At 41.8% G+C, this 24,655-nt stretch overlaps 1 protein-coding gene and 1 pseudogene across 7 annotated transcripts in view; one reads left to right on the top strand and one right to left on the bottom strand.

Annotated features, from left to right (window-relative positions):
• Positions 1-24,655, top strand: part of Tdrd9 (tudor domain containing 9) — a 110,230-nt gene that overhangs the window by 29,244 nt on the left and 56,331 nt on the right. For all 7 annotated transcript variants that reach the window (XM_071607485.1, XM_071607483.1, XM_071607484.1 and 4 more), the window contains 6 exons: positions 4,147-4,244; positions 5,610-5,831; positions 6,341-6,463; positions 9,649-9,729; positions 12,613-12,777; positions 19,652-19,755. In XM_071607485.1, the coding sequence (XP_071463586.1) occupies positions 4,147-4,244; positions 5,610-5,831; positions 6,341-6,463; positions 9,649-9,729; positions 12,613-12,777; positions 19,652-19,755 (793 nt within the window). The remainder of the gene's footprint in view (positions 1-4,146; positions 4,245-5,609; positions 5,832-6,340; positions 6,464-9,648; positions 9,730-12,612; positions 12,778-19,651; positions 19,756-24,655) is intronic.
• LOC114101562 (protein yippee-like 5 pseudogene) lies at positions 17,791-18,198 on the bottom strand (annotated as a pseudogene).

The raw sequence follows: 24,655 nt of genomic DNA, 5'->3' as shown, positions 1-24,655 counted from the left end.
AACTGTTAAGAAGTTGCTAGATTACAAATGAATGCCTGTAGTTCAGAGTGTCTGTTCTCCCAATTTATGATTTTGACTCTGCTTATTTGAAACTGCTCTTTGCTTTCTGTCTGTGGCTTTTTAATACACTTGGAGTTTTTCACTGGGCAGTCACTTGACCTGCAGCTTTGGCTACCTGAGGAGGGTATGTTCAGCCACCAGCTGAGGTGTGTGTGAGCCAGCATGGGAAGTCAAAGGAATAACTCCTCCTCCAGACCTTATTGAGGTCAAGGAGTTGCATAAGTAAATGTTTTTGGAGTTAAGTACTTTAAAAGAGCTCTGGGGGGCATAAAATGCTACCAGTAAAGGGACAATTGGGCTTAGAGTGGAAGGGCAGGTAGAATTAAGCTCAGTGGCAATGTGGGGAGAGGATGGAGGGAAGCTTGTGATGGGAGGAAGCCTGGTGCCAGCCCTGAAGGAGGTGGCCGTTATTGCTGGGAGTAGAGAATAGGGAGGGATGGGAGGGCCAGTGGGGTCAGCTCTGTAGGTTAGATACTAGCGCCCCAGCGAGGTCCACACCCTACTCCTAGAACCTGTGAAAGTGCTGCCCACATGGTAAAAGAGACATCGCAGATGTGAGTTGCAGATCTTGATGTGGGAAGGTTTTGCAGATAGGTATTGTTCAACCCAGGGATTTCCTAAGAGGGAAACAGGAGGGTCAGAGCCAGTTGGGGAGCTGTGGATGAAGTGCTCTGAGGACAGGTACCAGCAAGCAGTGCAAGGCAGCCTGAGAAGCCAACAAGCCTTCCCCACAGGCGTAGGAGGGCACGTTCATGCCTTGATGTTGCCCAGTCAACTGACTGTGGCTCAGATCTCTAGAACTGTGGAGGAAGAATATGTGTGGAAGTGCATTACAGCAGCAACATAAACTCTTGCAGTTGCCTTGGATGAGGTTGTGCAAGATGGCGTGCCCAGAGATGGGACCCATAGCCATGGCCAAGAAGTTTGGTCTTAACGGGCAGAGCAGTGGGAAGCTACTGAAAGTTAAATTTTTTTTTTCTTGTCAGGGGAGATGAGTGGGAAGGGAGGAAGGGTGTCACATGCTTAGGTTTGTGTTGGGGAAAGAACATTGTGGCTTTTTCAAGGCTTGATTGGAGTGGTGAGAGTGGACTTGAGCAGCTGGGAGATACTACCTGGACCGGGGGAACCTTTTGCGGACATGCAGTGTGGATAGGCAGGTACATAGACACAGGGCGATTTCTATTTCTGTCTCCTTATATGAAAACCATGAGATGACACTGCTACCCCTAACTCTAGCCAGGCCTGCAGGCTTCAGCTGAACATTGTGTTATATCTCGTTATAAAATACTTTTGATTTGGTGAAATATTGCTGATGTTTCATTTGTAAGTATTTTAAAAATTGTTTCTAAATAGAAATTCAAGGAAAGATGCTCAGTGAGTTTCTGTAGATTACATTAGAATCATTTCCTGTAGTTAAAGGTCGATCAGTTTTTAGAGCTGGAGCTGGAATGGCATTGGTAAGCAGAAACTCTCCTGTCTGAAGAGCCCAGCTCCAGGTTCAGATCTCCTTGGGGGCTTTTCTGCTCTTGCATGGCAGTTGAGTTTGTCCAGGGTAGTATCTTTGGGTGGTGATGAAAAGCCACAGTTCTGCCTCCTTTTTAATTTGGGGTGTCTTTAGTGGTTGTTCACCCTCCAAGTAGCTCTCTGAGCTTTTAAGAGCTTGGCCTCTGTAGAGTGTCTGAGAAGGGAACCCACCCCCCTGTCAAGTTGGGCTAGTTTTGTGTGCAGAACCATTCTGTGCTTGAAGAACTTGATATGTAATTAGCTGTTTCTAAGATTTAATTTTATGGTTAAGTTAGAAATGCATCAATCTTTTTTTCTGTAGTGCCTACTGTTTGGATTTTAAAGCAAATGCCATTATATTCTCCATATGGCCTGGGGTGCCACTCATTAGTTAAAATCTTTTGTGTACTCTTTGGAATCTCTAATTGTGAAACTTTGGATTATATTTTAAATTGTAGGATTGCTTTGGAAAGAGAACTAGTGATTTTTAGGATTTTCCCAGTTTATATAAACTATTTTAATCTTATCAAGTTAGGATAAAGAGACAAAGGAAAAAGCAGAGTAGCAAATTTTGAGGCTGTAGTCTTTGTCCTGCTACTTCTGCACTTCACTTTGTTGCATGTAGTCTGTTAGTTGCCTTAGATTACCCTCATTGCTTTTCCTTTCTGTTCTGATGCTGAAGCGAAACTGATGGAGTCACGTGCTCTCTGGCTTCTGCCTGCCCTGGAGCTGTGTGTGCAGAGGCGGCTCCCTGTGTGCTGGGTCTGCTTCAGCCAGTGACCTGAAAACGTCAGGTGGTGTTTTTGTGGCACTGGGAGAAGGGCCGTAGTTTAGACAGTGCAATGAGGGCTTTTGGCATTTTTTCCCTGTGAAATTTCTATCTGTAAGTAACAACCTTCAAAATTCAAGTAATCAAGTCATATAAGTCACATCAGTATTGTCAGAGTAACAGGGTTCATTTAGCAGCACAGTGAACTAGGGCTTCAAGTCTCTAAGCAGAAAGATAGTCTCTAAGTCTCTAAGCCTCCTGTTTTTTTTTCCTCCTCAAAGAACCTTTATTCTTTCTTCTTGGAGAGCTCTTCCCTCAGCCTCTGGCTCCACTTTGTCCCTAGCTTGTTTGCTTGTTCCTCTGCCCCTGCTGTGTGTGTCCTTACTCACTCAGAGTGTGTGGCTTCTCCCTTTCCTGATTGTGTTCCAGGGCCTAGGCACATAGGCTGGGAAGGCAAGAAGTATCGGTGACCCTCTTAAAAGCCGGGAGGAGTACTGGATGAAAGCGAGGTGTGATAATGAGAAAAAAAAATTCCCTGCTTTAGAGAAGCCTAGGAAGCTGTGCAGGGTGGGACTTGGAGAACATCCTCCATCAGTGCAGGGACCCCTTAGGAGGAGTACTGTTTTCCACAAAGGAGCATTTTTTTTTCTTCTGCTCTGAGTGATTACAACAGATCTGGCTCCTCTCATTGCGGAGTTAAGATGGGTAGAGCTGTTCAGTGTGGGGAGGCCTTGGACTCCATTCCCAGCAGGGCCGAAAATAAAATGAAGAAAAAAAATAGCCACATCTTAATTGTATGTTATTAGACCAATTATGAAAGAAAAACTTGGGTCCATGTTTATCAGGTGGGACAGTGATAGGGAGGAGCCGCTGGAACAGAAAGGAAGAGCCAGCTTGGGGAAGGAGGAAAAGGGCTCCATGAGGAGGGGGCATCCAGAGAGGGGAGCGATTTAGGAAAGAGAGAGTAAGCCTAAAGAGTTTATTTATTTTGGAGATAAAATTTATTTCCCAGTGAATGCTTGTACTCCAAGAATTTGATAGTTGGTCAGCTTGCCAAGTGATGGCCAGAAGTCGTTCAGGGTTTTAGGGCAGCCACAGCAGGGCATATATTGAGAGGGGCACCCTCAGCAGGGTGGTGTAGTCCCTTTCACCAGGCCTGGAGTTTTAAGTTGTGTGTGACTTATTTGTTGGCTTATTTTAGTAGTAAAGTGGGTGTATTCTATTAAGATTCCATTTCAGCACTTTTTTTTTTTTTTTTTTTGGTTATCAGGGATTAAGCCCAGCGGTGCTTAACCACTGAGCCACATCCCTGCCCCACCCCAACATTCATCCCCCTTTAAAAATTTTTTTGAGACAGGGACTTGCTAAGTTGCTTAGAGATTCGTTAAGTTGCTGAGACTGGCTTTCAACTTGAAATCCTCCTGCCTCAGTCTCCTGAGCCATTGGGATTACAGGCGTGTACCACCAAGGCCAACCATTTAAGCGCCTTTTAATAAGTGACTTGTCCTGTTTTGCAGGAGATTACCTTGGGAAGTAGTATGATTTACTGTGATGGAAGTGTCCTCGATGTTCTAGGTCCCTCCCTCCCTCCCTCCCTCCCTCTCTCCCTCTCTCCCTCTCCTTCTTTTATTTTAATCTAAGGGAAGTTTCTAAGGTGCCTGCTGGCCGTATTAACCTGTAGGAAATGTGCTTTTTTTATTTGCATGTGTACATATACATGCCATATAGATAGATCAGAATAACATTGGGTTCTGTACTTTGTATTTTCTCAGATAAGCTAGTCCATTGTATTTGTTTGTTTTGTCTGAATCCAGGTCCAAGGCCGCCTTTGGCTAAATTAAGCAGTGCAACATGCATCCCAGAGACAACTTATAAATACCCTGATTTGCCTATAAATCGATGTAAGGAAGAGGTAAAATCATTTTTGTCATAATGTAATTTTGCTTGTTGAATAGATGCCTGGGCCCAACACTGTTGGTTTACCATGTGAGAGTGAGCAGATGAACCCACCTATGGTGTGCAAGGCTCTGTGGGTAGAGGCTAAGGAGCTTAGCCTGGGGCTCCATGGAGGTGGCTCCCTGGGACCATGCTGCTGATTTTCCTGTTGGCTTGTGCTCATTGTGCTTAGCCTTCATCCAGATAGCCTTGTCAGCCTCTGCAGTAGCTGTCAGTTATTGTTGGCCCCGCCCCAGCAGAGCTGATTTAAGAAACTCACCACCAGGTCTCATTAGAAATGAGTTGGTGCTCAGCATCTCTATTGGGTTCTCCTTGTAGTATTGGCCCATTTTTGTGCCTAGGATTGATTTTGTCAGTCATTTACAGATCATTTTGTTATGGATGCCAGGCCAGTTCTAGCAGGAGGATGGTTAAGTTTCTGATTACTTACCTGTTATTAAATAAGGTTAAAAGGAAGTATATTGAGACCATTACCAACTAGCCTAGTGGATAAAGCAGTTACAAAGGAAAAACAGTGAAAAATGTTCCAAATTTCATTTTTATTTTGCTTAAGATTCAATCATGTAACTTTTTATTGAGTAGATATACTTTACTAATTTTTAAAATTTTTTAAATTGTTGGTAGATCTTTATTTTTTTATTTTTTTGTTTATTTTTATGTAGTGCTGAGAATCAAACCCAGTGCCTCACACATGCTCGGCAAGTGCACTACCGCTGAGCTCCAGCCTGTACTTTACTAATTTTTAGAGGCCAATATTCAGATTAATTTGTATTCTTTTTTTTTTTTTTTTTTTTTTGGGTGGTGCTGAGGACTGAACCCAGGGCCTTGTTCATGCAAGGCAGTCACTCTACTAGCTGAGCTATATCCCCAGTCCTAATTTGTATTCTTTAACGATATATGTTGCTAGAAGCATAAGAGAGCTTCAAGTGGAGGGATGGTGGGGAGGAATCAGCTTGGAGTTTAGAATGTTCTGTATAATCTGTAAGTGGAGATGTAGATGTTTATTTAAAAATTCATCTTGAGTTTTAAATGAAAATTTAAAACCACTTGAGTATAATAACAGCTTTGTTTTCATGTAGAATCACATTTAGATTTATGACAAAATTTTGAATCAATAGCAATTTAGACTTAAGAGCATAGAAATCTAGTTTGGGCTTAAAGGTGGCAACCATTTATAGCTTTCTTACTCTCTCTTGTGATGTCTAGATGGTTAATTAATAAATTTTATTTAAAGGAAGACAAAAAGTCTTAAGATAGATAATACTTTACTTTGTTGTCAATTTTGTGCCAATTTTGAAAGGTAACTTTTTAAAAATTTCAGGTTATTTCTTTGATAGAAAGCAATTCTGTGGTAATTATACATGGTGCCACTGGAAGTGGTAAGAGCACTCAGCTCCCGCAGTACATCTTGGACCATTATATTCAGCGCTGTGCCTACTGCAACATTGTGGTCACCCAGCCACGGAAGATAGGTGCCAGCAGCATCGCCAGGTGGATCAGCAAAGAGCGTGCTTGGACTCTCGGTGGTTTGGTGGGCTATCAGGTGAGCATGGGAGAGAGAACCGAGCTCTGTCTGCTGTGTTTTCTATATAAGTTGATGATAGTATGTGACTGTTTTCTATTAGCACTGAAAATGAAGCCAATTTACTTAGAGTGGAACCATGGCATAAATTTAAAAAAAAAAAAGAATTTCTTGAAAGTAATTTTTAATTTCTTACGCTGTTGAGCAGGAGAGAAGTGAGGATTCTCAGGCTCTTAGCTTTTATAATTTTATTCTTTTAATTACACCACTGTTGTCTAGAAGGTGTTTTCATACGCAGTAGTCATAACATGAAAATGTTTTAGGCAGTATGACTAGATAAACCAGCCCCCCTACCCAGAAAGGAAGAAGAAATCAAATTGAGGACTTGACTTCAATTTGGACCCTGTCTTCTGAAATATAATCCTTTTAAATTCCTTACCATCCTTATAAAATGGACATACCCTGTTTTGATGGTTAATGGGAGCCATTTAAACCTGATCTTTCCCCCCATCTCCCTTCCCCAATTTTAGGTAGGACTAGAGAAAATAGCAACAGAAGATACCAGGTTAATCTACATGACCACTGGAGTCCTGCTTCAGAAGATAGTCAGTGCCAAGAGTTTGATGGAGTTCACACACGTCTTCATTGATGAAGTGAGTTCTCTGCCCTTCGTGGGCCTTCAGGTGCAGAACATGGGCAGGTCTCCTGCAGTGTGTCCTCCTGTAATGGGGCCTCGAGTACTTTGTGTCTACAACTGCCCTTTCTACTTATGAATGTGAATTTTTAAATTCTTCCCTCTTTGTTTCAAATTATGGGAGCAGAAAGTTGAGGACTAGGAAAAGATTGCTTGTCGAGGATTGTGGATTGGCAGGCTGTAGCCTAGTCAGGCCTGGAACTGATTTTGTAGGGGAGGTTTTACTGGAGCTATTTGCCTTGTGTGTTGCTCTCTGTGGTGCCCTGGCTGCGGGGGCAGAGACCATCCACATGGGCTCCAGGCTGGGGCTATTCACTGCTCCCCTTTTGTAAGAGGAGACACCTGCCACACAGAAAGACAGTTAGGAGAACCATGTGGTGTGTGTATGTTTTCAGTCACATCACAGGCATTTTCTATCTAATAAATCAAGGACTTTTTAATAAATTGGACTGGGTGTGTAGTTCTGTCCTAACATTTGTAAGGCTTGGGATTCAGCCCCTAACAGTGCAAGCAAAACAAACAAACAAAAAACCACAATAAAATAGAAATTATTGCTCTCTTTACTGTTCATAAAACAAAAAACCTAAAACCCTAATAAAGCACTGTGAACCCTGTCTTTGTGCCTGGTTTAGCTTTCTTATTTTTCTCCTTCTCAGTACATTTTGGATTTCTCAGTAGAATGGGATATTTTAATCGATGTTTATATTTCCAATACCACAATTTTCCCAGGAGCTTTGGAAATGGCTCCACCAAAACTTCCTGTGTTTTAAACCTCCTCAGCAATTCTGTCCTGAGAGGCTTGGCTCATTTCTAGAGGGTAGAAATGTCTGCTAGTCCATAGTTCTATGGAAGGCATGAGGGGAGCCCGGCGCTCAGAAAGTGCAGCTGACTGGGCAGCCACTGCCACCAGGCCCTGCCACTCTTTGGAGGTATGAAAACAGTGGGTACCATAGGTAGGGCTGTTTGGTGTGCTACGCTCTTGCGCATGCTTACTTGGCTTTATAGCACCGTGGGTGTATAGGAGAAGGTGGAAATGATTGGCATTCCCTCAAAGTAGTGTCGTGGACAGCGTGATCCAGAATTTTTTTATTGACAATTTTGAGTGTCTACTTATTAAAAAGTGACTACTTATTAAAATTCAGATTTAATAAGTAGTCACAATAGGCTGTCCCTTATTGGGCTCTACTATGGTCGAGAGCTCATTTTACATGAAAGGAACCTGAAGCTTAGTAATGCTCAGTGATCAGGCTGCTGGAACAGATGGTGTTGCAGGGTTCCCCTCCAGAGCGTCCTCCAGAGCCTGTGGTTTTGAGGCCCACCTTTGCTTTTCGTCTGATGTCTGCTCACTAAGTAGCTCTCTCTGCATATACATAGGTGAGTAACAGACACACTGCATCCTTGACCACATTCTTTTCTAATGGTTGAACAGAGGTGGCTGCTCTCTGCAAGAACTCGCCCTGCAGGAGCAGTGGAAGGGACAGCGGGGGTGTGCTGTGCCATCACCCCATGGCCACAGCTGCCTGATGCAGCACCGAGTTGCCAGCATCCAGGGTGAATATACTGAATGTGCCTGGAGAATTAGGTTTATAGATAAAATTGATCACATTCTCTGGAATGATTTGAGTTTTAGAAGCAATGTAAGCGCCAGAGTTGAAGATAGGCAGTTTAAGATGGAATGATAACATTTTAGCTTCCAGCTCTTGAAAAAGAATAAGCTCACTTTAGGCAGGTTGTTTGTTCAGGGAGCATGTTTTGAGTTCCTGCTGTGAAAGAGGGGTCTCATTGGTGCCTAGTTTCTGCTCTCAGCCCCTTGCTGCCTAGGGAGATGGGTAGCTCCTGAGGGGTGTGTTTGTGTCACGGGGAGAGCCCAGCGGTGGGGGACCCCAGGGGCTTGGAGATGGGGTAGGTGAGGTCTGTGGGCAAATGGTAAAAGATGAGTGTCAGAGTTCAGAGGGGAAAGGTTTCCATGCTGGGAGCAGTGGTGGACATAGCAGTGGGGCTGGGGTTGCGGGGGAGGTTGCTCTGGGGGTCCTTTGCTGGCTGTAGCCTTGGTTTTTCTTTGTCAAGTAAGACATGGGAGGCTTGCAATGAGATGTCTCAAGGTTGGTGATAGGACAAGGTGAGAATGAAACTTTGTGGTGGGCTGAGGACTTCCAGCTGTTATACATGCTGACAAATGCTTTCCAGCTGCCGAGCTCTTCTTTCTCTGTAGCACTTCCCTGCACATCTGCTTCAATGGGGAGTGGTGCCAGGAGTCTGGTTGTGAATAGAAGTGCCTATGAAATGACATATTGGGGCTTTTATCCTGAGGAGAGTGCCCCCTTCTTTGACAGAGAAGTGTCTTCAGATGGAAGCTTGCCACCCCCTTGTGTGCAGACATACCCTGACCAAGTGTAGGTTAACTGGATTATTTTTGTGAAGGGGCCCTTTGTCCCTGGCTTGTTTGGAAGGGCCAAGGGGAGGGTGGTGGCGCTGCCATGGATTTTGGGGTGGCTCAGTCTGCACATTTGAGCAGGGCTGGAGGCAGCTGTCTCCTGGAATGCACTTCCATGCTGGTGTTGTTGAAGTTCTGCTGTTGGCCTCACACCCTAACCTTGCTCTGACCAGCCCAGCTTTTCCAGGGCCATCCCTTGCCCACCCTTGGGAGTTCTGCACATCATGGAGCATGACAAGCGGTTCTCCAGCCATCATTAGACTGCTACGTCTTTGTCCCTGTACTTGGCCAAAATAGCAGTGAGCCTTTAGACCATGGCTGAGGGGAGGCAAGGGGCATGAGGGGTTGTCTCAGTGGTTCTCTGTGCTTGGGGAAAATGGGAATATTGTTATTTGTCAGTGACCTGGGGGCATTATTGGCATTTAGAGGACAGGGCCAAAGATTCTTCACATTGTTCTGCCCAAATGCCACTAGGTCCTCAAGAGCACACTGAGGTAAGAGTGGCCTATGTGGTAGCCTCTGGCTTGTGGGCAGATGTTCTTTGCCTTCTCTGAGCCAGGAGTGCTGTCACTCCCCTGAAGAGCTGTGCTGACAGACAGCTGGGTTAGCCCATCTCCCAAGGGTGCACTAAAGTCCCCTCTCCCCTCTCATTTAGTAGTGACATGTTTGCTTGTTGCCATGTGGGGACGCCCCCTTATTTTATTTTGTAGGTACATGAGCGAACAGAAGAGATGGATTTCCTGCTGTTGGTAGTCCGCAAACTTTTAAGAACAAATTCACGTTTTGTGAAGGTAAATTTCATTTTATGAGTAACAGGAATATTTATAAAGTTAAGACTTATTGTTTATTTGTGTTTTCCCCTGTCCTATTTTAGCAGAAACAGTTAGATCCAGCCTCTTAAAACTCATCATTACGTGTAGTATATTCCAGGTCTTCCAGGAAGTGGACTGAGGGGCATGCTGATGTGCACAGTGGGGAATACTTTTTGGTTATTGAATTGTGTTGAATTCTCACACTTTCTCCAGGCTTTAAAAAATGACCTAGTAGTAGTTGGCTGCAGTGAAATGCTGGGTCCTTGAACGGGGACTGTGGTTTAAAGGTGTGTGAGTTACTCTGAAGCCCTATTTTGGAAACAGCACTAAAGTCCTGAGGTGCTAGAGCTGGAGGACAGCAGATGTGCTGCTGTTCAGAGGTACTGACGGCTGTGGGGAGGGAAAACACCCTTTTTTATTTGAACCCAAAGGAGGAAGGTGTGTATGTGGGAAAAATGTTGAAGGGTTTAGAATAACTATGCCATCTGCACCGGGCGCATCTGCTGGCGCATGGCTATAATCCCAGATACTCAGGAGGTTGAGGAAGAGGATGGCCAATTCTAGGCCAGTTTGAGTAACTTGGTGAGACTCCATCTCAATTAAAAAAAATAAAAAGAATAATTATGTCATCTAAACAAGTCTAAACATAGATCACCCTCTGTTCAGCTGTGCTGAGCAGAGGTCTTTGGGAGACACCTTGCAAGTGTTTGGGATATGCATGTATTATAGTGTGGGACTGCTAAAGGATTTGCTGTTACTGCAAAACAGTTGCCTTCTAAATCATGAAGTGTTTGTCTCCAAGTCTCAAATCTATTCATTTTATTAGGAAAGCATTTCTTTTCCTCCCCCACCCCCAAGGTGACCACACCTTAACTTGGTGACTTTTTTTTTTTTTTTAGTTGTAGATAGAGAGTACTTTTATTTTATTTATTTATGCTTTATGTGGTGCTGAGGATCGAACCCTGTGCCCCACATGTTCTAGGTGAGTGCTCTACCACAGAACCACAACTCCAGCACCAGCTTGGTGATTTTTTTAAAGAAATGCAACCTGACCTTCACTGTGGGTTTTCTTGGTGCTCTGAGTGACTGGAGAATGAGTGAGAGAAGGGGCTTTTGTTCCTGTTTAGGAACCTTAGGTTAAAAATGGCATTGAAGATAATTCAACAAATTGAGGTGTTGTGTGATTGTCATCTGAAGACTTTTCTCTTTTACTCAAATCAAAATAATGACTAGATTATATAGGTTTTTTAGTTTTCAATGGCAAGGAGAGTTAAGAGTGTTGGTGGATTTAAGAAGAAATTCTGCCACACTGTGGACAACAGTGTTGAGGAATGTGCAACCTGTCCAATAAGAAACAAGAGGTTTTTCAGCTTCAGTGTGTTCATGATTTATTTAAAAATATAGGAAGCAGTATATTTTCCAAACATATAGACATGTATGTGTGCCAAATAATTAGAAGTCAAGTCTAGATTGTTCTGTAAAGTTAAAAAAAAAAAAACAACCTCATCAAATCCTTGGTTATTTCCTTCTTATGCGAGTGCTGCTGTTAGAGAATATGGGTACAAGAGAAAGGGTATCCAGATTGCATCCCCCTACCCAGACTGTAGAGGTCCCTTGGTTCCCCTGTCAGGGTTCCTCCCTGTCCCCGCTTGCTGTCCTCTGGCCCGCCCATCCTGGACTAGCATGTCTTGAGTAGGTTGCCACCTTGTCTTGTCTGCAGGAGGGGCTGGGCTGCTTGGGGAGGCCAGGGCTTTGCTGAGTCCAGTATGGCTGGGCACAGTGTGCTCCGCCAAACGAAAGCGGAGTGTACCCAGTGATAGAGCACTTTCCTGACATGGTCAAGGCCCTGAGTTTGATCCCCAGCACTGCAGGACAAACAAAAGACAATAACAGAAACTAAAAGCACTGCAGTTCACTAGCCTGCCTCCTTAGATGACGGCTAGGGATTTTGTGAGGTGACTGGGTGTGTCCCTGGGGGCCACTCTTTTACCCCAAGTGGCCTCTCAGAACATGCTTTTCTAACCTTCTCAAAATGAGTTCTGAGCAGTATGATTTTTACCATTTGTGTCTCATGACTAAGGGGGAAACCAGTGTTTGTCCACCAGTAACTGCACCAACTTGCCCAGGTCAAGTCTTTACTTTTATGCCAAGATTCAGACCCCTTATTGCCAGATGCAGCAGGTAGTCAGCTGGCAGCCAGAGAGCTGTGTTGCCCACTTAGTCTGTGGGTCCTGGGGAATGGGCAATCCTCAATAATGCTGCCACGTTCTCCAGGCACGTTTGATGTGCTGTGGACACTGTTTCTGGCATTTGGGACCAGGATTCTTAAGGGTATCATCTGACATTTGCTTTTTGGCAAACCTTACAACTAGTTGTCTCCTGAGTGTCCATCATCCTGCTCTGGCCTGGGCTAGTGCCTTGTGTCTGCTGCACAGCTTTGATGCAATTTCTTGGGCTATAGTCAAGATATTCTGGATCTCTTTCTTTTCCTCTTTGCTAGTCCACTGCCTCAGTTTTCTGGAGCATATTATCTAATAACTTATTTTTAAAAAATTCCTTGATGCAAAATTTCCTTTTAGATAAATACTGTAGCTTTATTGGAGACATATGATTTCTCAATTGATGAAATAATGTAGGAGGAATAGTAAAAGTTAGTATCTGAGCATTCTTTATAATATTATGTATAATACATGACATTAGATAAAGGTTATTATTTAATATCTAAATGTTATTAAATATAGGAATGAAGCAGAAGACAAACCTGGACTTTTAGTTGAGCTTCATTTCAGTGATTGTTATTCTCATTGTTTGTTACTGGAACGACCTCTCTCATCTGTAGGTGGTTCTGTCTTTTATCTGTAGGTGGTCCTGATGTCTGCTACCATCAACTGCAAGGAGTTTGCAGACTACTTCGCAGTTCCTGTTCAGAACAAGATGAATCCTGCATATATTTTTGAAGTGGAAGGCAAGCCCTATTCGATTGAAGAGTATTATCTTAATGATTTGGAGCACATTTATCATAGTGTGGTATGTTGGAATGATTGTTTCTTATGCAATGATTGGACTTTTGTATGTGATCAAACCTGCACTTACCATCTGTGGTTGCAAGGCATTATTAGAATTTGAAGTTAGAGCAGAGGGGACAGAGCAGGTAGAAGAGCAAAGGAGGGAAACTCCCAGGTGGTTGTTATAAACTGAGAACCATAAATACTCATATTGCACATCCCTGTGAAAATTAGTGGGGCTGATTTCATACTTTGTTGATGTTGAAAATAAAATGTTAGATTTTGGTCAGTACAAAGTTGTAGATTCACTTGGGAGTCAGAGGTAATTTTATTTTAAATAAAATTTTGATTGGACTTACATTTTCTAGTATGAGTAAGGTGTATTGATGTGACCGGGAAGAACTGGGGCAAACATTCTCATGAAGGTTGCCATGGATGTGAAATTGCTTTCATTTGGTGGAACATTCAGAGACTCTGAGGTGAAAAAGTGAAAGCAGGCCTGACACTTCTCCTTCCTATTCCTGCTGGGTGCAGCTCAGTGTTGGAGCACTTGCCAGTATGCATGAGGCCTGGGCTCAGGACCCAGCACCATTCATGTGCATGGAGGAGGAGAGACATTCTCATTCTCCTCACTTTCTCACCTATGTCTTTAGGCACCCAGCAGCGGAAGCCACTCTGCATGACCTCTTGTGAAATCTCCCTCAGGCTTACTCCTGAGGATGAATAAGAGCGTGCTGCGTTACCTTTCACTGAAACAGGAGCATTCTGTGCTCATTTTGCTTTCTCATCTACTTGTTCGTTTCTTTTCATATCAGTGTGTGTAGTGTTCTTGAGAGCTGCAGTAACCTTTGTTCACATGGATGTATGCCATTCTTTTTTTAAATAAGCCCTAATGTTTCTGGTCTTGGTACTGGAAGGGAGTTTCCACCACTTGGCTCTACTAAAGGTTGATGAAGGAAAGCAGGTTTATTCAAAGTTTTAGAAATACCAGGGTGCTGCAAGAAATCAAATGTGCTAGGAAATGAGTTGGCAAGGTACCCTGCAGAAGGGTGTGCCCCCAGAGGGAATTCTACAAGCAAGCACACCTGGCCAGGCAGTACGCCCCTTGTTCTGATAGGAGTTCGGGGTTCTGCCCCTTGCTCTGGTAGGAATTCTGGTTTACAGTCTACGTGATTAGCTAATTTACATCTGGGGAGAGTATGGTGAAAGGCTACAGCTGTGATTGGATGCCCTTTAGGGAATTTAAAAATGGGTACATTCTGACCACATGGTTTCTTAACTTAAAATGGCTCTATTATACATTGTCAAATTTAAGTTACTATAAAAATGTTTGTGGGTTACATTATAGATTTAACTTTTAAAAAATATTTATTTATTTTTATGTTGGGATGAGGAGCGAACCCAGTGCTTCACATGTGTGAGGCAAGTGCTCTGTAAGTCAAGTGCTCTACAACCGAGCTACAGCCCCAGCCCCTAGATTTAACTTTGATAGAAAAGAAAACACTAATCTTCCAAAAGGCAACCTTGAGGAAGATAGGGGAGTCCTTTTCTTTCTCAAATCTCCATGTTGGGGGGTGCTCAGGGGCAGGAACAGCTTTCTTAAGAGGAGAGGGGGCAGTGAGACAAAAGGCAGGGTTTATACACATGTAGATTCAGTTCTGCCATGCTAATAAGAAATATGTTCGTTCCAACATGTTCCAACATGTTTCCTTAGGGGTAACTTTGGCCAGGGGTTAGTTTTCAGTTTTCATTCTCAGCAGGAGGAAATGGAGGATGTAGAAAAGCAGTTATCAGGAAGTTGCTTTTAACTTAAAGGGGTTCAGTTTCAGTCTTAGCACAAATACTGCTGCTCACACCTTAGTGCACCCCTGAGAGCATGTTAGTGGGCCGGGGCTTCTTAACCTCAGCACTATTGGCATTCAGGGTCAGGTGGTGGGGGCAGCCTGTCCATCGTCAAGAGTTCAGTCCCAGCCTCCATGCCCAAATGGAATCAGTGCTCCTCATGCCCTTACACCATGACATTGCTAAATATTCCCGGGAAATAACCCTGCCTTGGTCCTGGCACTGAGGACCCTGCTGGATCAAAGACACATGCATTTGTGGTTTTGGTGGATGCTGCTTGTTGCTCTGTGTAGGAGTTTGATCTGTGTTGGAATATTTTTGATGTTGAACCATGCTTTCTACCACAATGACGTGGTTGACTAGGTTTCACCTGACATAAGAGACAGTTTGTCAAATTGAATCATGTTGGAGGCAGGCCAGCACTGGCTGTTAAATGTAGCATTCCTATTCATTCAATTTTAAATTGACAGTATTTCAAAAGAACAGAAAAGTGGAAAGAATATTGTAGTGAACGCCCACTTACCTATTCTAATCCTAGACTCTATAGTCAGCATTTCCTTTAGAACATGGAGATCTGAGAAAGAAAAGGTCTCCCCTATCTTCCTTTTCACTGTTGGGAAAGCTAAGAAGCAAACATTGGTGTATCTCTGTTAATTGAATTTCCTTCTGATTGTTTGCACAAGTTTTTCCAGTGTGTCCTTTGTCCTGGGACCATATCCAGGATACTGCATTACATTTAGTCTTTATGTCTCCTTAGGCTCCTCTGACTGACAGCTTTTTAGACTTTACTTGCTTTTGATGACCTTGATGGTTTGCAGGAATCCTGGTCAGGTGTTTTGTAGAATGCACCTCTATGGGAATTATTAATTTTTTTTTTTTTTTTTTGCAGTGCAGGGGTTGGAACCAAGGGCTTCATACTTGCTAGGCAAGCACCCTATCACTGAGCTACTCCCCCAGTCAGTCTATTGGCTTTTGATGGTTATTTTATTTTTTTCCTCATGGTTAGATTTGGTTATGGTTTTTTGTGGCAGAGGACCACACAGGTGAAATGCTGTTCTTGTCATATTAGATATCATGACATCACTGGTGATGTTGATCTTCATCTTTTGCTGGTTTTCTCCACCATAGCATCACTTTCTCTTTCCTTCTACACTGTTCTTTCTCTGAAACTAGTCACCAAATGCAGCCCTTATTCAGGGGAAGCAGGGAGGAAGGAGCACTTATTTGTAACATTTCAACATTTTGCATTTCCTGACAGTTTTGGATTATGAGAGTAATGATGATTTTCTGGTCTTTGGCTAAAGTTTAATTAATTCCTCTTGGTGTTTATTTTGTATTATGTGTCAGAGCTCTCAAATTATTTAGATGATTCCTTGTGGCTGTGCTGAGGAGCAGAGTTGGGTATGGCCATTTGCTCTCTAAGCCCCTTTGCTTGGGACCACCCAGCCTCCAGAGAGCCAGGATTGCCTTGGCTCCAGGTGTCTTATTTTCCACAGGCTGGGGAGCACCTGTTTGGCATTATTGACTGAACAGCTTGACTTTGGTACCTGATAGGCACACAGTGATTATTTTAATGAATGAACACACAAGACTTAACTATTTATATTCTTTTTTTTTTTTTTTAATTTGGTGGTTGGGGTGGCTGCTGGAGATGGAACTCGGAGCCTTTCTCATGCTTAGCATGTAAATGTAATTGTGGAGAAAACTTCCATGATCCATAGCTCAGGTCCAGCAGTAGAGCATCCTGTACCTTGACTTACTGTGTGTCAGTTTTGGACCACCCTCCTCCACCCTAAAGCATACCTTTTATGTATCCTTGATAGGGTTTTTTTCCTTATTTTTAGGTATTTAATCCAATTAACCTGGATTCCTAGATGTCTTGGTACCATTTATTTTCCCATTGTCTGCAGTGCCGTTCTCTCATTTGCCACATGTATCCCTCCTTTCTTCTTGGACCCACTAGCCAGCCTGGGTATGTCCTTGTGATGGCAGATGTGTAAGGCTCCTGGACCTCCACTTAGGACAGAAGTACTGTGATTACTGCCTCATTCTGGGGAGAGAATCACAAGGACCACCCACTTGAGTGGAGGGACACAGAGTGCCCTGGAGTGCCCCTTCTCATGCCATCCCCTCATGTACACACCTATGCTCACTGTCGGTATCTTGGTCCAGGAAAACAGTGATGTGGGCCGATGTTTTGTCCAGTCCATACACAGCAGGGGTCCCCGTGACCTTTCCAAGTGCTGACTTGGAAAGCATGGCTCTATTTGGTGTCTTACCAAGGTGTTTTTTTTTTTCAATACCTTTATTTCACTTATTTATTTTTATGTGGTGCTGAGGATTGAACCCAGGTTCTCCCATGTGCGAGATGAGCACTCTACCTCTGAGCCACAACCCCAGCCCCTACCAAGGTGTTTAAAAATACTCATGGGGCTCAGCTCCTAGAGTTTAGTGGAGTTACTTGTGAATCACTGACACTCCTTTTCTTTCTTTTTTTAAAAAACATCCAACTATTACTTTATTTATATTACTATGCTTAAGTTACATGGAAAAAGACAACCAAGCAGTTCTGTCCCATTTCAGAAAAATGTTACAATCAACACCAGTTATGTAGTGACAAGTAACTAGGAATGGTGACATCTTTGGGTAGAGACTGACAAGGAAGAATGGGCTCTGGTGCTACGTTCATCTCCAGCAAGAATATGGGCCAGCACAAGCCATGCTAACACTGAGCCTTTAGTGCTGGGCACAGATTCAGATCTCTTCTCTGAAGCTAGCAAATCAAGTGAAATAACTGGGTTAAAAAAATATTTAAAAATGAAGCCCAAATAAGTTTAAAAACCATGCTCTTAACTTATTCGCCATTCAAAATTTACATAAAACACACTTTTTTCACTCTAATAGCCCACTATTTCCTCACCTAGCCCACCATTTAGCTGCAGAGACTCTTCTGCCTCAAGATGTAAACATAGGGAAAAAAAATTAACAACAACTGCATAATATTCTCTCTACACACTGCTGTTGGATGGAAAATACAAAATTAAAAAAAAAAAAAGGAGAGAAAAGAAAAGTTCCATCTTAGATTCTCACAACCTCTTGTTCTGCAGTTCATGAATCTGACTCTGATGCTAAGGTGACAGTGTATGTAAGTAGATTTTTGTTTTCAGTGAAGGAGACCTGGGAAAAGATGGATTTATCTCTTTTTCTTCACAGATGGTACGTGCTCCTCAAAGCCCTCACTTTCTCGAACTAGAGCACGTTCCAGGATCACATGGCCTTCCTTATAATGCTGGCTGTCTTCAGTAGCAAACTCATAGATCCATCTCAGTTTGCTATTGCAGTTTTTGCAGCTCACATCTCGAACCATGTGGCAGCCAGTGAGCATGACCCGATCTTGAACTTCACTGTCCTGTAGGTTAACTACCTTGTTAAAAAGAAATGCTCTACCGGTGGCACCTGTGAACCGAGTGGAGATGAGTTCTGAGTGGTTAGTCAGGATCGTGTCACAGTTTGCACAAGAAAACAGATGGGTACCACCAATATGATCAAGGAAAATTCTGCCCATTTTGATAGCTGAAGTTCTAAAAAACCCTGAGTGGCTGTGAGATCAGCACTGCCAGCGACTCTTCGCTCTTCAGCTGGGATGAAGCCCCTCAGCCACCCGAGTCTCCAAGTTTTTCCTGACACTCCTTTTCCATGGCTTGTTTATAGGAAGACTTCTAGGTGGGGTTGCATGCCACTATTGGAGTTTGTGGAACATAGCCTTCTCTCCTCTTTTCCTTTCTTTCTTTCTGTACAGTTGTGTTATAGTGAACACTGGTTATTGTTGGCTAGAGAATGAAATTCTTATATGTGGAGGTTGTATGTTAGGAATGGATGTACGAGGCATGCTTCCTCAAAGTTATTAGTGAACAGAAGTCAACTTGTCATATTTACATCACTTCAGTTTAGCTATTAGCTGATTTAATTTACTCAAGTAAAAATTAGAAAAAATAATTTCCATATGGGCTTAACTTCTGATTACCTGAAGACTTCTTTTGATGTGTTTTTCACAAAAAACAGTATTTTACATATAGTAGTTGATAAGCAAAAAATTTAATTATATAAAAGCCTCCTTTTTAAATTTTATTTTTTAAATACATGACAGTGGAATGCATTACAATTCTTATTAAACATAGAGAGCATAATTTTTCATATCTCTGTTTATAAAGTATGTTCACACCAATTCATGTCTTCATACATGTACCTTGGATAATGACGTCCATCACATTCCACCATCATTGCTAACCCCCTGCCCCCTCCTTTCCCCTCTCACCCCTCTGCCCTATCAAGAATTCGTCTATTCTTATTGGAAAAAATTCAGAAAGGCCATAAAATAGACTGTGGGAATTGTGCTGTAGCTGTCCTGTGGATATTGTAGACACTTAGATAGCTCAATCTCAATTTCTGGAAAGCTGTGCTCACAAATGGTCCTTCCAACAGTGCTGGGGAGATGGTTGTTGTGTGGCTGGTGCCCATTGTTCTGTAGAGGCTCCTTAAGGGAAGTGTTATAGTATCTGGGCTCAGTGTGGCTTTGTTTTAACACATGGTGAAAGGTAGTCTAGTGAGCTCTGAAGCCTTGGCAGATCACTCCCTTGTCATTTCCTTTAGCACATTGGTAGGAATGTGATTGTGCCATTTCCTGGTATGTTTTGCATTTGAGGACCTTGGAATCTTAGGGCTCTTGAAGGCAGGGCTTTGGGTCCCTAGACTTTTGATGCATCTTATCCTGTGCCTTCAAAATAGATTTCCTGCCAAACGTTTCATCTCTGAATTCTCTTGACTCCATCTCTGCTCTGACGACTGGGTCAGGCGATTGATGAATTTAGGATGTATGTGCCAAGTGTCCCCCTTGGGCAGTGTGTGCCACACCAAGTGCTCAAGGGTTGCTGCAGAGGGTGTTGTGTTCACTTGGGTATTTGTTAGAATGACATGAAGGTGAGAATTGTCCACCCATCCCAGCATTTCCCCTGCACCCTGTTTTGGTGTCTGACTTTCTTCTTTTCTCTTTCCAGCTCTCTCCCCATCTCCTGGAGGAACCAGTGATAACGAAGGATGTCTATGATGTTGCCATCTCCCTAATTCAGATGTTTGATGACTTGGACATGAAGGAGAGTGGGTAAGAGCAATGCAGCCGTGCTTCAGTGTGCGCCTTGTGATGCGTGTTGTTCACTTGGAATTCTTAGTGCTTTCACGTCATTAAGATACAGCAGCACAAACTATTGAGTAGTCACTGGATATGATTTATACTCAGGGTAGTTTGGAAATGTTTTACTTATAGTTGTGAAAGCCATGCTGAGTGGTTTTAGGACTGGTAGTTTAATTATTTAATTTAATTTTTTTTTTTTTTTTTTTGTACTGGGAACTAGTCCCAGGGATGCTCTACCATTGAGTTACAGCCCTTTTTGTGTTTTTGAGAAAGGGTTTCGCAAAGTTGCTGAGGCTGGCCTCAGACTTGTGATCTTCCTGCCTTGGCCTCCCTTGCTGAGTTTATGGGCTTATGACACTGCACCTGGCAGGACTGGTAGTTTTAGAGCTAGGATCTACATACACCCTGCAGGTGGAATAGCTTTTCTAGACACCAAGTCACATGGCTCCTAATCCTCCAGTAAGACTCTTAAGTGCGCCCAGTAGGAACCCTTGGGAGCCTTTCTTTGCCTTTGCTAGAAATATGTATTCCTGTGGACCAGCAGGCTCCTTTTGCAATCCAAATATTTATGGTTTGGCAGATTCTTTGAAACTTGGGACATTTTCCCTTGAGGACAGTCTGGTTTTAAGTGGTGGCTAGAGCCCATGATTTAAAAAGAGTACTCTGTAATTTTCTTACAGTTTATATTTAGGACTTGTGTGTTGGAATGACAAGCAGTGAGAATGTAGATCCCACCTCCCAGCGGCCTGGACTGTGTCCTGAGTGGCTTTTCTCCTCTAGGCTTTAGAAGGCCTCCTCCCTGTTTTTGTCCTTAGTTGTGAAATCGGACTTTCTTGCACTTTCACTCTTCCTAAATTATACCCCTCAAAGAATCTGCTGCTAAATGTTATCTTTTTTGTTTTGTTTTGTTTTTTGGTTCTAGAGATTGAACTCAGGGATGCCTGACCATTGAACCATATCCCCAGCCTTTTTTATTTTTTTAAATTTATTATCCTCCTGCCTCAGCCTCCCTAATCTCTGGGATTACAGTGCCACTGTGCCCACCTCTTAGTTTTCATTTAGCTAAAAATTTCCTTGTTTCACACTCATTTAAATTTTAAAAAATTGAAGATAAAATGGCTGTATGTATACAGTGTGATGTTTTGAATCATAGACATATGACTTACTCTAATTATTGACTTAACCATTCACTCTCGTTCTTGAAATAGAATTTTGTTAGGTGCAGGTTGAAGATCCCTTATCTGAAATTTGCATAGGCTTCACTGACAGAGCACCTGTAATTCCAAAACCCAAATCCAAAATGCTCCAATATCCGAAACTTTCTGATGCTCAAAGTGAAGTTTCAAATTTTGGATCATTTAATATTTCAGTTTTTTGGAGTAAGAATGTTCAAGCTGTATGTATGAAATGTATGAATTCTGGGTTATGTATTTCTCTTCATACATTTCTTTTCCTTTTTTTTTAAATTTTATTTTTAGTTATTGATAGACCTTTATTTTATTTATTTATATGTAGTACTTAGAATTGAACCCAGTGCTTCACACATACCAGGCTACCGCTGAGCCCCAGGCACCCCCCCCCACCCCGTACACTTCCTTTTTCTAATTTTCCTTAAATAATATTATTGAGGAATATATAAATACATATAATATGTACACACACACACACACACACATATATACACACACACACACACACACAAGTACATACATAAAATAAGTACATATAACAAATGTACTCATTATTCAACTAGAGTTCCTTAGGGTTGTCTATCTGTAAGATCATGTCAGTTCTGAGTAGAGATGGTTTTACTTCTTCCTTTCCAGTTTGGATACTTTTTATTTCCTTTTCTGGCTTAATAGCTCTAGAAAGAACTTCTGGTACAGTGTCAAGTAGAAGTGGTGAGAGCAGACATTGGGTCTGTTTCTTGTCCTATTGGAAAGGCATTCTGTCTTTTACTGGTAAGTGTGGTATTAGTGTGGGCTTCTCTGGCTGCCCTTTGTCAGGCTGAAGAAGTGCGTTTCTATTCCTAGTTAGTTTAGTATTTTTATTATAAATGAGTGTTAGATTTTGGTCAGTGCATTTCCTGTGTCTGTTGAAATTATGTGATTTTTGGTTTTATTCTGTTGATATGATAAATTACTGATTTTTGGATGATAAACCAATTATGCATTGCTGGGATAAACCCATCTGGCCATGGTCCTTTATTTTATGTTGTCTGACTTGGTTTGATCATGTTTTATTGAGGATTTTTGTTGCTCAGAGACATTGTGCTTTAGTTTTCTTTTCTTGCAGTCTCTTTTCTGGTTTTGATATATTAGGGTAATATTGGTCTTATAAAAATGATTGGGGGAAATGTTTCTTCCTCTTCTGTTTTTTGGAGGAGTTTGTGAAGAATTGGAATCAATTCTTTGAATGTTCGGTAGAGTTCAACTGGAAAGCCATTGGTTTCTGAACTTTTCTTTATGGGTATCTTTAAAAAAATTTAATCTAAATTTTTTGAGATGGGGTCTTACTATTTTCCCCAGGCTGGTCGTAGATTCCTGGGTTCAAGTGAACCTTCTGCCTGAGCTTCCTGAATAGCTGTAATTACAGGTGCATGACACTGTGCCCGCTAGGGGTATTTATTAAATTAGTGACTCATTCTCTTTGTTTGTTATAGGTATGTTCTATTGTCTGTTTCTTCTTGTGTTTGTTTTAGTAGTTTGTATCTTTTTAGGAATTTTTCTATTTTGTCTAAGCTATCTAATTTGTTGTTGGTGGTGTTCATAGTATTCCTTTTCTGTGAAGTCAGTGGTAGTATCTCTTTTATTTCTGATTCCAGTAATTTGAGTCTTTTCTTTCCCTTGGTAAAACTGCTGAGAAGTTTGTCAGTTATGTTGACCTTTTTAAAGAGCTGGATTTTTTTTCACTTTTCCTCTATTGTTTTTCCTTTTGCATTTTATTAATCTCCACTGAAATTGTTATAGTTCCTTTCTATTTACTTTAGGTTTAGTTTGCTTTTCTTTTTCCAGGGTCTTGAGGTGGGCATTAGGTTATTGATTTGGGGGTCTTAATATAGGCATTTACAGCTATAAATTTTCCTCTAAGTTCTGCTTTAGTTGGGTCTCATAGATCTTCGTGTGTTGTATGTTCATTTTTTTTTCATTTGAAAGTATTTTCTTTGTTTCCCTTTGATATTTTCCTTGGCTTGTTGCCTCTTTGAGAGTATGTTATTCCGTTTGCACATGTAGATGAGTTGTCCTACTTTTCCCCTTTTATTGGTTTCAAATTTTGGTCCATTGTGGCTGAAGAACATATTTTGCATTCTTTCTTTCTTTTTTAAGTTTTTTTTTTTTTTAATTTATTTCATGGCCTAGAATACAGTCTATCCTGGAGAACATTACATGTGTACTTGAGAAGAATTCATATTCTGCTGTGGTTGGGTGGTCTGTTCTACAGATGGCCATGTCGGCCATGGTGTTTTTCAAGTCTTCTGTTTCTTAATCTTCTGCCTAGTTGTTCCAGTGATGATTGAAAACAAGGTATTGAAGTTCTCACTATTATTTCATTGCCTGTTTCTCCAGTCATTTCTGTCAGTTAATGCTTTGTGTATTTCTGTCAGTTAATGCTTTGTATATTTTTGTGCTGCATTAGGTGCATGTATGTTTACGGTTGTTTTAATCTTTCTGACTCATTGACCCATTTATCATAAAATGGTAAGTCTTCATCTCCTGTAATACTTTTAATTTTAGGTCTATTTTGTTTATATCAGTGTAGCCATTTTTCTTTTCTATGGTTACTGTTTCCTTGGAAGATCTTTTCCGTCCCTTCACTTTCAATCTGTTTGTGTCTTAATATAAAGTATATCTCCTTTACACAACATATCCTAAGTGGGATTACATTATATAGTCTAACAGTCTCTGCCTTTTGGCTGGACTATTAATCCGTTTACATTTAATATCATTATCAACATGATTGAATTTATGTTGACCATTGGCTTTTTGTTTTCTGTATGTCTCATATCTTTTTTGTTCTTCTGTTCCTCTTTACTGCTTTCTTTTGTATTCAATAAATATTTTTTAGCTTTTTCCCCTCACTTTTTTTAGGCTTTGCTTTAGGGTTTGCAACATGTACTTTAAGTTATCAAGTGCTTCAGATTTATGCTAGTTTAACGCTAGTAATATATAGAAACATTACTGCTATAGAACTCTATTCTCTTTCTTGCTTTTTTTCATGATTATTTTTATATATTTTACATGTTACTGAAGCCAGATTTAAAGTTAGGTAGTCAGTGTAGTTAGGTAAATCGGGTGTAATATGGGTCTAATATCGAGTGAAATCTAAAATGGAGGCCGTGCGGAGAATGACTCAGGGAAAACACAGGACAACTCATGGAATGTTAATGAAGTCCCAAAAAGGCCCTAGGCCAAAGTCCACCTCAAAGAAAGGTTAATGAACAGCCCCCAGCAAAAAGGTGCTGACTCAGAAGTCCTTCCTGACCAGATTACTTCTTTGGCCCACCTGTGTCCCACCCCTCGGTCCTTCCCACCTACATTCCATCACTGAAAGAACTATAAAAAGGGGAGACAACATCCCTTCCACGGATTCCACCTCTTGGGTCCCCTTCTTCCTCTGGGAGAAGTCTTTTCTGCTGTCCTTTAATAAACTTCTAATTTCTACTCTGACCTTGCCTTGGCGTGCTTCTTTGGTGTTATTCTTCAACATTGGGGAAGCAAGAACTCGTCACCGGTCAACAGCGGTAACATTACAAACCCACAAAAACATACTTGTGTAATCATTACCTTAGTGTTCATTATCATTTCCTCAGGCCTTGATAGCTTTTTTAATATATATATTTTTTAGTTGTAGATGGACCCCCAATACCTTT

The sequence above is a fragment of the Marmota flaviventris genome, chromosome 2, assembly GCF_047511675.1.
Source record: "Marmota flaviventris isolate mMarFla1 chromosome 2, mMarFla1.hap1, whole genome shotgun sequence".
In the NCBI taxonomy this organism is placed as follows: domain Eukaryota; kingdom Metazoa; phylum Chordata; class Mammalia; order Rodentia; family Sciuridae; genus Marmota; species Marmota flaviventris.
This window is presented reverse-complemented; position numbering and strand designations above follow the sequence as displayed.